The sequence below is a fragment of the Callionymus lyra genome, chromosome 14, assembly GCF_982586985.1.
Source record: "Callionymus lyra chromosome 14, fCalLyr1.hap1.1, whole genome shotgun sequence".
In the NCBI taxonomy this organism is placed as follows: domain Eukaryota; kingdom Metazoa; phylum Chordata; class Actinopteri; order Syngnathiformes; family Callionymidae; genus Callionymus; species Callionymus lyra.
Window position 1 is genome coordinate 2913322 of NC_141831.1, and position 14192 is coordinate 2927513.

At 43.9% G+C, this 14192-nt stretch overlaps 1 protein-coding gene across 3 annotated transcripts; it reads right to left on the bottom strand.

Annotated features, from left to right (window-relative positions):
• Positions 1–377: 377 nt before the first annotated feature.
• On the bottom strand, positions 378–13859 carry LOC148065707 (inositol-trisphosphate 3-kinase C-like). 3 transcript variants are annotated; one of them, XM_087808202.1, is made up of 7 exons: positions 13481–13859; positions 11054–11173; positions 10780–10993; positions 9685–9880; positions 9576–9629; positions 8823–8891; positions 378–628 (listed from the first exon to the last, which is right to left on the bottom strand). In XM_087808202.1, exons 2-7 carry the CDS (start codon positions 11154–11156, stop codon positions 392–394), a joined length of 873 nt encoding a protein of 290 aa, XP_087664328.1. In that variant the 5' UTR covers positions 11157–11173; positions 13481–13859; the 3' UTR covers positions 378–391. The 3 variants fall into 3 exon arrangements, with proteins under 3 accessions (XP_087664328.1, XP_087664327.1, XP_087664326.1); XM_087808201.1 differs by having other exon boundaries at positions 9528–9629; positions 13481–13858; XM_087808200.1 differs by having other exon boundaries at positions 8823–8894; positions 9528–9629; positions 13481–13858.
• Positions 13860–14192: the final 333 nt, after the last annotated feature.

Sequence of the window (14192 nt, forward strand, 5' to 3'; positions counted from 1 at the left end):
ATGTTACGGCTCTTGTTCTCCTGAAACCTCTTCAGCTGGTCATAATGTTACGGCTCTTGTTCTCCTGAAACATCTTCAGCTGGTCATAATGTTACGGCTCTTGTTCTCTTGAAACATCTTCAGATGGTCATAATGTTACGGCTCTTGTTCTCCTGAAACATCTTCAGATGGTCATAATGTTACGGCTCTTGTTCTCCTGAAACCTCTTCAGCTGGTCATAATGTTATGGCTCTTGAAACATCTTCAGCTGGTCATAATGTTACGGCTCTTGTTCTCCTGAAACCTCTTCAGATGGTCATAATGTTACGGCTCTTGTTCTCCTGAAACATCTTCAGCTGGTCATAATGTTACGGTCGTGTGTAGAAACCAGTCACATCCGTGATAAAAGGCTTTATTCTTGGGGGTCACAGGTAGGGGGCGCTCTGACAGGCCTGGTCAGGTCCGTCATCACGTCGATCAGGTTGTCCAGACCCCACAGGTAGCCGTCCTCGTGGTTCCCCTCCATCCAGGCCCGCCGGTGGTCCAGGGTCAGAGCCGGCGGGAGCGGAACCGTCTTCCCGAAGTCGATCATCCAGACGCCGGTTCTGCCGCTCGGGTCGTGAACGAAGAGAAGAGAAGAACCGACGACCTGCAGACATCGGGTTTGAATCAGTGACGCGACCTTGACTTCATTAGAATGTTTCTGTTTCGACATTTTCATCGCAATATGTCGCATAATATGTCCCTGAAGACACTTTACACTGATTCCTCCTGATGGCAGAGCTGGTGCATGTGGTGCAGCCTACAGCCTACTGCCGTCAGTATGTGTGAATGCATGACTGTCCAAAGCGCTTTGTGACCCTGGTCTAGGCGCTTTATAAATAGACAGTATTATTATTATTATAATATGTCGCATCCCAGTACATCGCGTCACAATATGTTGCAGCAAAATTTATTGCATCACAATATGTCGCATCCCAATAAGTTGCATGTTGCATCACCATATGTTGCATCACCATATGTCGCATCACCATATGTCGCATCACCATATGTCGCATCACCATATGTCGCATCACCATATGTCGCATCACCATATGTTGCATCACCATATGTTGCATCACCATATGTCGCATCACCATATGTCGCATCACCATATGTCGCATCACCATATGTCGCATCACCATATGTCGCGTCACCATATGTCGCATCACCATATGTCGCATCACCATATGTTGCATCACCATATGTCGCATCACCATATGTCGCATCACCATATGTCGCATCACCATATGTCGCGTCACCATATGTCGCATCACCATATGTCGCATCACCATATGTCGCATCACAATATGTCGCAGCCCAACACGTCGCATCACAATATGTCGCGTCACAATATGTCGGCATCCCAGCATGTCGCGTCACAATATGTCGGCATCCCAACATGTCGCGTCACAATATGTCGGCATCCCAGCATGTCGCGTCACAATATGTCGGCATCACAATATGTCGCGTCACAATATGTCGGCATCACAATATGTTGCGTCACAATATGTCGGCATCCCAACATGTCGCGTCACAATATGTCGGCATCCCAACATGTCGCGTCACAATATGTCGGCATCCCAACATGTCGCGTCACATTATGTCGGCATCACAATATGCCGCGTTACAATATGTCGGCATCCCAACATGTCGCGTCACAATATGTCGGCGTCACAATATGTCGGCGTCACAATATGTTGCGTCACAATATGTCGGCATTCCAACATGTGGATCAGAATCTACTTATGGTTCCACGCACACGGTTCAGGACCAGAGGAGAGAAATCTTTTCAGGCTGTTGCTCCTAAGCTTTGGAACGATCTTCTCTCTCTTTGCTCTTGATGATCTACTGACTCCTTTAAGAAACATCTTAAGACGTTTCTATTTGTTCAGGCTTTTCCTTGAATTTCTCGAACTCCTGTGTTGTTCTCAGTATTATCTTGATCTTTGAAGTATGTACTGTTTGGAGTATTGTTTTGATTGTTAAAGCGCTTTGTGACCCTGGTCTCGAAAAGCGCTATATAAATAAATATTACTTACTTACTTACTTACTTACAATATGTCGGCATCCCAACATGTCGCGTCACAATATGTCGGCATCCCAACATGTCGCGTCACAATGTCGCGGCACATTATGTGGGCATCACAATATGTCGGCGTCACAATATGTCGGCATCCCAACATGTCGCGTCACATTATGTCGGCATCACAATATGTCGCGTCACAATATGTTGCGTCACAATATGTTGGCATCCCAACATGTCGCGTCACATTATGTCGGCATCACAATATGTCGGCGTCACAATATGTTGCGTCACAATATGTTGGCATTCCAACATGTCGCGTCACAATATGTCGGCATCACAATATGTCGCGTCACAATATGTCGGCATCCCAACATGTCGGCATCACAATATGCCGCGTCACAATATGTCAGCATCCCAACATGTCGCGTCACAATGTCGCGGCACATTATGTGGGCATCACAATATGTCGGCGTCACAATATGTCGGCATCCCAACATGTCGCGTCACAATATGTCGGCATCACAATATGTCGCGTCACAATATGTCGGCGTCACAATATGTTGCGTCACAATATGTTGGCATCCCAACATGTCGCGTCACATTATGTCGGCATCACAATATGTCGGCATCACAATATGTTGGCATTCCAACATGTCGCGTCACAATATGTCGGCATCACAATATGTCGGCATCCCAACATGTCGCGTCACAATATGTCGGCATCCCAACATGTCGCGTCACAATATGTCGGCATCCCAACATGTCGCGTCACAATATGTCGGCATCCCAACATGTCGCGTCACATTATGTCGGCATCACAATATGTCGGCGTCACAATATGTTGCGTCACAATATGTCGGCATTCCAACATGTCGCGTCACAATATGTCGGCATCCCAAGATGTCGCGTCACAATGTCGCGTCACATTATGTGGGCATCACAATATGTCGCGTCACAATATGTCGCGTCACAATATGTCGCGTCACAATATGTCGCGTCACAATATGTCGGCATCCCAGCATGTCGCGTCACAATATGTCGCGTCACAATATGTCGGCATCCCAGCATGTCGCGTCACAATATGTCGGCATCCCAACATGTCGCGTCACAATATGTCGGCATCCCAACATGTCGCGTCACATTATGTCGGCATCACAATATGTCGGCGTCACAATATGTTGCGTCACAATATGTCGGCATTCCAACATGTCGCGTCACAATATGTCGGCATCCCAAGATGTCGCGTCACAATGTCGCGTCACATTATGTCGGCATCCCAACATGTCGCGTCACAATGTCGCGTCACATTATGTGGGCATCACAATATGTCGGCGTCACAATATGTCGCGTCACAATATGTCGGCATCACAATATGTCGCGTCACAATATGTCGGCATCCCAACATATCGCGTCACAATGTCGCGTCACATTATGTCGGCATCACAATATGTCGGCGTCACAATATGTTGCGTCACAATATTTTGGCATTCCAACATGTCGCGTCACAATATGTCGGCATCCCGACATGTCGCGTCACATTATGTCGCGTCACATTATGTCGGCATCACAATATGTCGGCATCACAATATGTCGCGTCACAATATGTCGGCATCCCAACATATCGCGTCACAATGTCGCGTCACATTATGTCGGCATCACAATATGTCGGCGTCACAATATGTTGCGTCACAATATGTTGGCATTCCAACATGTCGCGTCACATTATGTCGCGTCACATTATGTCGGCATCACAATATGTCGGCGTCACAATATGTCGCGTCACATTATGTCGGCATCACAATATGTCGGCATCACAATATGTCGCGTCACAATATGTCGGCATCCCAACATGTCGCGTCACAATGTCGGGTCACATTATGTCGGCATCACAATATGTCGGCGGCACAGTATGTCGGCATCCCAACATGTCGCGTCACAATGTCGCGTCACATTATGTCGGCATCACAATATGTCGGCATCACAATATGTTGCGTCACAATATGTCGGCATCCCAACATGTCGCGTCACAATGTCGCGTCACATTATGTCGGCATCACAATATGTCGGCGTCACAATATGTCGCGTCACAATATGTCGCGTCACAATATGTCGGCATCCCAACATGTCGCGTCACAATGTCGCGTCACATTATGTCGGCATCACAATATGTCGGCATCACAATATGTCGCGTCACAATATGTCGGCATCCCAACATGTCGCGTCACAATGTCGCGTCACATTATGTCGGCATCACATTATGTCGGCATCACAATATGTCGGCATCCCAACATGTCGCGTCACAATATGTCGGCATCCCAACATGTCGCGTCACAATGTCGCGTCACATTATGTCGGCATCACAATATGTCGGCATCACAATATGTTGCGTCACAATATGTCGGCATCCCAACATGTCGCGTCACAATGTCGCGTCACATTATGTCGGCATCACAATATGTCGGCGTCACAATATGTCGCGTCACAATATGTCGCGTCACAATATGTCGGCATCCCAACATGTTGCGTCACAATGTCGCGTCACATTATGTCGGCATCACAATATGTCGGCATCACAATATGTCGCGTCACAATATGTCGGCATCCCAACATGTCGCGTCACAATGTCGCGTCACATTATGTCGGCATCACATTATGTCGGCATCACAATATGTCGGCATCCCAACATGTCGCGTCACAATATGTCGGCATCCCAACATGTCGCGTCACAATGTCGCGTCACATTATGTCGGCATCACAATATGTCGCGTCACAATATGTCGCGTCACATTATGTCGGCATCACAATATGTCGGCGCCACAATATGTCGCGTCACAATGTCGCGCCACAATATGTCGCGTCACAATATGTCGCCATCCCAACATGTCGCGTCACATTATGTCGGCGTCACAATATGTCGCGTCACAATATGTCGGCATCCCAACATGTCGCGTCACAATATGTCGTCGTCCCAACATGTCGCGTCACAATATGTCGGCATCACAATATGTCGCGTCACAATATGTCGGCATCCCAACATGTCGCGTCACATTATGTCGGCATCACAATATGTCGCGTCACAATATGTCGCGTCACATTATGTCGGCATCACAATATGTCGGCGCCACAATATGTCGCGTCACAATGTCGCGCCACAATATGTCGCGTCACAATATGTCGCCATCCCAACATGTCGCGTCACATTATGTCGGCGTCACAATATGTCGCGTCACAATATGTCGGCATCCCAACATGTCGCGTCACAATATGTCGTCGTCCCAACATGTCGCGTCACAATGTCGCGTCACAATATGTCGGCATCACAATATGTCGCGTCACAATATGTCGGCATCACAATATGTCGCGTCACAATATGTCGGCATCCAACATGTCGCATCACAATATGTCGGCATCCCAACATGTCGCGTCACAATATGTCGGCATCCCAACATGTCGCATCACAATATGTCGGCATCCAACATGTCGCATCACAATATTTCGGCATCCCAACATGTCGCGTCACAATATGTCGGCATCCCAACATGTCGCATCACAATATGTCGGCATCCCAACATGTCGCGTCACAATTAGTCGGCATCCCAACATGTCGCGTCACATTATGTCGGCATCCCAACATGTCGCGTCACAATGTCGCGTCACATTATGTCGGCATCACAATATGTCGCGTCACAATATGTCGCGTCACAATGTCGCGTCACATTATGTCGGCATCACAATATGTCGCGTCACAATATGTCGCGTCACAATATGTCGGCATCCCAACATGTCGCATCACAATATGTCGGCATCCCAACATGTCGCGTCACAATATGTCGGCATCCCAACATGTCGCGTCACAATAAGTCGGCATCACAATATGTCGGCGTCACAATATGTCGCGTCACAATATGTCGGCATCCCAACATGTCGCGTCACAATATGTCGGCATCCCGAAATGTCGCGTCACAATGTCGCGTCACATTATGTCGGCATCACAATATGTTGGCATCACAATATGTTGCGTCACCATATGTCGCGTCACAATATGTCGCGTCACAATATGTCGCGTCACAATATGTCGCGTCACAATGTCGCGTCACATTATGTCGGCATCACAATATGTCGCGTCACAATATGTCGCGTCACAATATGTCGGCATCCCAACATGTCGCATCACAATATGTCGGCATCCCAACATGTCGCGTCACAATATGTCGGCATCCCAACATGTCGCGTCACAATAAGTCGGCATCACAATATGTCGGCGTCACAATATGTCGCGTCACAATATGTCGGCATCCCAACATGTCGCGTCACAATATGTCGGCATCCCGAAATGTCGCGTCACAATGTCGCGTCACATTATGTCGGCATCACAATATGTTGGCATCACAATATGTTGCGTCACCATATGTCGCGTCACAATATGTCGCGTCACAATATGTCGCGTCACAATATGTCGCGTCACAATATGTCCCGTCACAATATGTCGCATCACCACATGTCGCATCACAATATGTCGGCATCCCAACATGTCGCGTCACAATATGTCGGCATCCCAACATGTCGCGTCACAATATGTCGGCATCCCAACATGTCGCGTCACAATATGTCGGCATCACAATATGTTGGCATCACAATATGTTGCGTCACCATATGTCGCGTCACAATATGTCGCGTCACAATATGTCGCGTCACAATATGTCGCGTCACAATATGTTGCGTCACCATATGTCGCGTCACAATATGTCGCGTCACAATATGTCGCGTCACAATATGTCGCGTCACAATGTCGCGTCACATTATGTCGGCATCACAATATGTCGCGTCACAATATGTCGCGTCACAATATGTCGGCATCCCAACATGTCGCATCACAATATGTCGGCATCCCAACATGTCGCGTCACAATATGTCGGCATCCCAACATGTCGCGTCACAATAAGTCGGCATCACAATATGTCGGCGTCACAATATGTCGCGTCACAATATGTCGGCATCCCAACATGTCGCGTCACAATATGTCGGCATCCCGAAATGTCGCGTCACAATGTCGCGTCACATTATGTCGGCATCACAATATGTTGGCATCACAATATGTTGCGTCACCATATGTCGCGTCACAATATGTCGCGTCACAATATGTCGCGTCACAATATGTCGCGTCACAATATGTCCCGTCACAATATGTCGCATCACCACATGTCGCATCACAATATGTCGGCATCCCAACATGTCGCGTCACAATATGTCGGCATCCCAACATGTCGCGTCACAATATGTCGGCATCCCAACATGTCGCGTCACAATATGTCGGCATCCCAACATGTCGCGTCACAATATGTCGGCATCCCAACATGTCGGCATCCCAACATGTCGGCATCCCAACATGTCGCGTCACAATATGTCGGCATCCCAACATGTCGCGTCACATTATGTCGGCATCACAATATGTCGGCGTCACAATATGTCGGCATCCCAACATGTCGCGTCACATTATGTCGGCATCCCAACATGTCGCGTCACATTATGTCGGCATCACAATATGTCGCGTCACAACATGTCGCGTCACAACATGTCGCGTCACATTATGTCGGCATCCCAACATGTCGCGTCACATTATGTCGCGTCACAATTTGTCGGCATCCCGAAATGTCGCGTCACAATGTCGCGTCACATTATGTCGGCATCACAATATGTTGGCATCACAATATGTTGCGTCACCATATGTCGCGTCACAATATGTCGCGTCACATTATGTCGGCATCACAATATGTCGCGTCACAATATGTCGCGTCACAATATGTCGGCATCCCAACATGTCGCATCACAATATGTCGGCATCCCAACATGTCGCGTCACAATATGTCGGCATCCCAACATGTCGCGTCACAATAAGTCGGCATCACAATATGTCGGCGTCACAATATGTCGCGTCACAATATGTCGGCATCCCAACATGTCGCGTCACAATATGTCGGCATCCCGAAATGTCGCGTCACAATGTCGCGTCACATTATGTCGGCATCACAATATGTTGGCATCACAATATGTTGCGTCACCATATGTCGCGTCACAATATGTCGCGTCACAATATGTCGCGTCACAATATGTCGCGTCACAATATGTCCCGTCACAATATGTCGCATCACCACATGTCGCATCACAATATGTCGGCATCCCAACATGTCGCGTCACAATATGTCGGCATCCCAACATGTCGCGTCACAATATGTCGGCATCCCAACATGTCGCGTCACAATATGTCGGCATCCCAACATGTCGCGTCACAATATGTCGGCATCCCAACATGTCGGCATCCCAACATGTCGGCATCCCAACATGTCGGCATCCCAACATGTCGCGTCACAATATGTCGGCATCCCAACATGTCGCGTCACATTATGTCGGCATCACAATATGTCGGCGTCACAATATGTCGGCATCCCAACATGTCGCGTCACATTATGTCGGCATCCCAACATGTCGCGTCACATTATGTCGGCATCACAATATGTCGCGTCACAACATGTCGCGTCACAACATGTCGCGTCACAACATGTCGCGTCACATTATGTCGGCATCCCAACATGTCGCGTCACATTATGTCGCGTCACAATTTGTCGGCATCCCGATACAACGCATCAAAATCTTGTGCCACTATTAAAACAACATTTATATATTGAATTGCAGGAATTCGAAAACATTTGAAAATATCTCAATAAAATAAGTTTCAACATTTAAAACGTTCAACATGTGAATATAATCAACTCTTTACCTCGTGAGTCTTGAAGAACTGTGACTCCTCCAGGATGTTCCTCAGGTGCTTCAGCCTCTTCAGGTACGCCTGCTGGAGAGAAGATGTTAGAGAAGTCTCGTGCACGCTCGTCCACTCTCGTCCACGCTCGTGCACTCTCGTCCACGCTCGTGCACTCTCGTCCACGCTCGTGCACTCTCGTCTACGCTCGTCCACGCTCGTGCACTCTCCCGTCTACGCTCGTCCACGCTCGTGCACTCTCGTCCACTCTCGTCCATGCTCGTGCACGCTCGTCCACGCTCGTGCACTCTCGTCCACGCTCGTCCACACTCGTGCACTCTCGTCCACTCTCGTCCACGCTCGTGCACTCTCGTCCACGCTCGTGCACTCTTGTCCACGCTCGTCCACGCTCGTGCACTCTCGTCCACGCTCGTCCACGCTCGTCCACGCTCGTGCACTCTCGTCCACGCTCGTCCACGCTCATGCACTCTCGTCCACGCTCGTGCACTCTCGTCCACGCTTGTCCACGCTCGTGCACTCTCGTCCACGCTCGTCCACGCTCATGCACTCTCGTCCACGCTCGTGCACTCTCGTCCACGCTTGTCCACGCTCGTGCACTCTCGTCCACGCTCGTCCACGCTCGTGCACTCTCGTCCACGCTCGTGCACTCTCGTCCACGCTCGTGCACTCTCATCCACGCTCGTGCACACTCCTCCACGCTCGTACCAGCAGGCTGGACTGTGAGTCCACGAAGCTCCCGAGCGCCTCCATCACCTGCTCGCGGCTCCTGGTCCTCTTGAAGCTGGTGTGACACTCTCCACTGGACTTCTGCAGGACCAGCAGGCGTCAGCTCTGACGGACCAGGACCACCAGAAGAACTCACCCTGAAGCCTTCCACGCGGAAGCCGAGCGTGGTGGTGGAGCTGAGGCTCTCCCGCCACTGCATGTAGCGCGTCTTCAGCACCGCTTGCTGCTCCCGCTCCTGGCCTGTAGGGGCCGCCGGATCCACCGCCACCATCTTCAGGTACATGTCCCGGCGCGGCTGAGGACGCTCCTGCAGCTCCTCCTCCAGGTACGTCCTGGAACATCAACCACATGAGCACCTTAGCCGCTAGCTAACCTGTGATGTCACGTAAAGAAGGAATTACATTTATATACATATTATATTTTCTACACATACAGTTTGATTTTCTAACTCAAACAATTAAAGAAATAATTTTGTAAATTCAATATTTTTCTATTCGAAGCCTTTTAAATTCAATAAAAAAATAAAAATGATCAAACCTTCAGCCAATCACAGGACGCAGAGACGATCATGTGACAACATAGACTTTAACTGTCCATTGATGTTTTCTTGTATTTATACATATTTATTTATGTTCTACTATTTTAAATACTGCCAGTGAAATGTTGTAAAAAAGAATAATTGAATAAAAAAATCATAATAACAATAAATGTTAAAATATTGAGTAAACGATTAAATATACAAATACATAAAAGTTTAAACATATAAATAAATGTTTACAAACACAGAAATAAAACTGTTCTTAGAAATAAAATAAAAAGATTTGTATTTATACTTTGAATTTCGTATTATTTTACAATCTACCAGATGAAAAGAAGAAAAACAGAAACGATAGAAAAAAAAGGGAAAAGTTTAAATGACTCTCAGCCAATGATGCGACTCGCAGACGATCATGTGACGTCGTCGAAGTTATAACTCTGTTATAACAACACGTATATAATTAATTAAAAAGACTGTGAATTTAAATATATTGAATTAAGAAAATGTATGTTTGAAGATATTTTTTCAAATGTAGTTATTCTGTAAAAACTCATTTGATCTTAAATATAGGAATCATTTAAATCAATTTAAAAAAAAGCGAAAAAAAGGTTAAAATCTAACATAAAACGATACAAAACATCACAACGATCATGAATCCACTCGTGGACCCGGCGGGTCAAAGGTCGTACGAACCGACTGCCCATCTTGCAGTCCATGATGGCGGGCGCGTGGAAGTGCGTCAGCAGGTTATCCATCACGTTGAAGTCCTGCTGCTCGCGCCGCGTCACGCCGTAGTACGTCGGCACGAAGGAGCGAAGACCGTCGTCCATGAGCTTCAGGTAACACACCTGCTCCCGCGGGCAGAACCTCTTGAGCAGACGCCCACACTCGCCCACCTGGAAGTTCCCTGCGAGAGAAGGTCATGAGTGGCGGCGGCGGGGTCGCGACCCTTGACGGAGGCGCTCACCTGCGTGTCCGACCACCTGCAGCCACGGCGGCGTGTGGCGGCTCATGAGGACACGAGAAGGTCTGCAGCGTCTCAGGTGCTTCCATGAGAAGCTCCGGCTCATCAGGAAGACGTTCTTCTCTGCATCCAAACAAACACCTCAGACTTCAGACTCTTGGTTCCTGATGGCTGCTCGTCGCCGCGGTAACGGCTCGCCGTCGCGACTCTGACCTCGAGTCGGTCAAACATTGACGAGTGTCGTCTTCGTCTAGTTTGACCTCCGTGACCTTCACCAGGTTTCAACGTCTTTGAAAAATAATATAAATAAATAATAATAATTAATACAAATATATAATAATAAAAATATAAATAAATAATATAAATAAATAATAATAATTAATACAAATATATAATAATAAATAATATAAATAAATAATAATAAATAATGGAAATAAATAATAATAAATAATGGAAATAAATATTAAATAATATAAATAAATAAATAATAATAAATAATGGAAATAAATAATAATAAATAAATAATAATATATAATGGAAAGAAATAATAATAAATAATAGAAAGAAATAATAATAAATAATAGAAATAAATAATAATAAATAATGGAAAGAAATAATAATAAATAAATAATAATAAATAATATAAATAAATAATAATAAATAAATAATAATATATAATGGAAAGAAATAATAATAAATAATAGAAAGAAATAACAATAAATAACAGAAAGAAATAATAATAAATAATGGAAAGAAATAATAATAAATAAATAATAATAAATAATATAAATAAATAATAATAAATAAATAATAATATATAATGGAAAGAAATAATAATAAATAATAGAAAGAAATAACAATAAATAATAGAAAGAAATAATAATAAATAATGGAAAGAAATAATAATAAAGAATAGAAAGAAATAATAATAAATAATGGAAAGAAATAATAATAAATAAACACACGAATTAATGACTGAACACATTTGAACATGTTTAAATAAATCAGTAAATAAATGTGTAATAAATAAATATTAAATGTTTAAAGAAATAAATGTGTCAATAAACATTAAATTGTTGACATGTTTCATAAATAAATAAAAGTTTAAATAACCAATTAGATACATACTTATATGTACAACTAAATTAAAGTTAAAATGTATGAATATAATATAAACTTATTAATACTTAAATTAGCAAGTGTGTAAATAAATATTTAAAAAAATTGAAATATTGAAAATTGAATAAATGTATATGAGTAAATAAATAAATGTGTGAATAAAAAAATAAATGTGTGAATAAATAAAATAAAAAAATGTGTGAATAAATAAATGTGTGAATAAAAAAAAATGTGTGAGTAAAAAAATAAATGTGTGAATAAATAAATAAATAAATGTGTGAATAAATAAAATAAAATAATGTGTGATTAAATAAATAAATAAATGTGTGAATAAATAAAATAAAATAATGTGTGATTAAATAAATAAGTAAATGTGTGAATAAAAAAAATAATGTGTGAATAAATAAAATAAAATAATGTGAGAGTAAATAAATAAATAAATAAATGTATGAGTAAATAAATAAATGTGTGAATAAATAAATATAAACTAAACTAAATATACAGATAAAAAAACGTCTGAATTTATTGTTGTCGAAGATTTTTTCTATTTATTTGTACATTTAATTATTCATGTATTTCTACATGTATTTATTCATGTATTTATACTTTTCACTTTTGATAAATGTCTGTTTTTATACACTTGACATTGTGTCGGACGATAAGTGTAAACATTAAATGAATAGAAATGTATAATAATAATAATATAAAAATGTTAGAATCACAAAATATATGAATAATACATGTATAGATAAATAAATGTATTATTGACACATTTATGAATCTTTACATGTTTTTCTAATGATGTCATTTAAGAGTTAAATCACATCCTAGTATTTAAATACTTTCTAGGTCATTATTTACTGTTAAATGACGAACAAACATGTATTTAAGAACTAACAGCAGCAGTGTCGGGTGCCGGCCTGTGGGGGGCGCGCGCGAGCCGAGCAGGCTGTGACGCGACATGGAAAACCAGTCGCTCGGAGCGAAGAAGACTTGAACGTTCCCGGTTGTTCAGCCGCTGATTCCGCTGCCGTTTTACCTGCTTTTCCTGCAACACCCACGTCACAGATGCATCCCCTCGAGCCCAGCAGGACCGGCAGCATGTCCGGCCCTCCGTGTTCCGAGTGTTGACAACTGGACCGAAGGTACCGAGCGTTTATTGGCGGGTTTTCTCGGAACTACTCGTGTTGTTTTGCTCGATAACAGTCTCGGCGTCAAACTAGCGACCCTCGCACCTCTCGCGACACGTGCGCGCGCACGGACTCACAACTACACAACAACAACACAACAACAACACAACATCTGACTCACCTCGTCCAGCGTCACTCACAGCTGCGTCGACATTAGAACCAGCGACTCCTGCTTCTGACGCGACTCACCAGCGCCTCCTGCGGTTCACCGAGCAACTGCAGGCACAGATTTAAAGTCGCTCAACTGATTTAGACTCACGAGAGCTTCCTGTTCCAGAGTGTGACTGTGAACGTTAGTTTGTTGAGATTCTTTTGTGAAACTATTTCATGTTTTTGTTTGTTTGAGTTTTTCTATTGTTATGAAGTTTTTTATCCTTTTTCACTTTCTAACAACAACTTTCTGTTGCTATGACGACCAGAGTGTGTTTGTTTAGTCAAGAATGTTTTCATCCTGATGTGATAGTGTAGTAACAAGTATATATGTGTAGTATTGTCCAGTACTTGACTCTGGTGTTGTGATAGTGTAGTAACAAGTATATATGTGTAGTATTGTCCAGTACTTGACTCTGGTGTTGTGATAGTGTAGTAACAAGTATATATGTGTAGTATTGTCCAGTACTTGACTCTGGTGTTGTGATAGTGTAGTAACAAGTATATATGTGTAGTATTGTCCAGTACTTGACTCTGGTGTTGTGATAGTGTAGTAACAAGTATATATGTGTAGTATTGTCCTGTACTTGACTCTGGTGTTGTGATAGTGTAGTAACAAGTATATATGTGTAGTATTGTCCAGTACTTGACTCTGGTGTTGTGATAGTGTAGTAACAAGTATA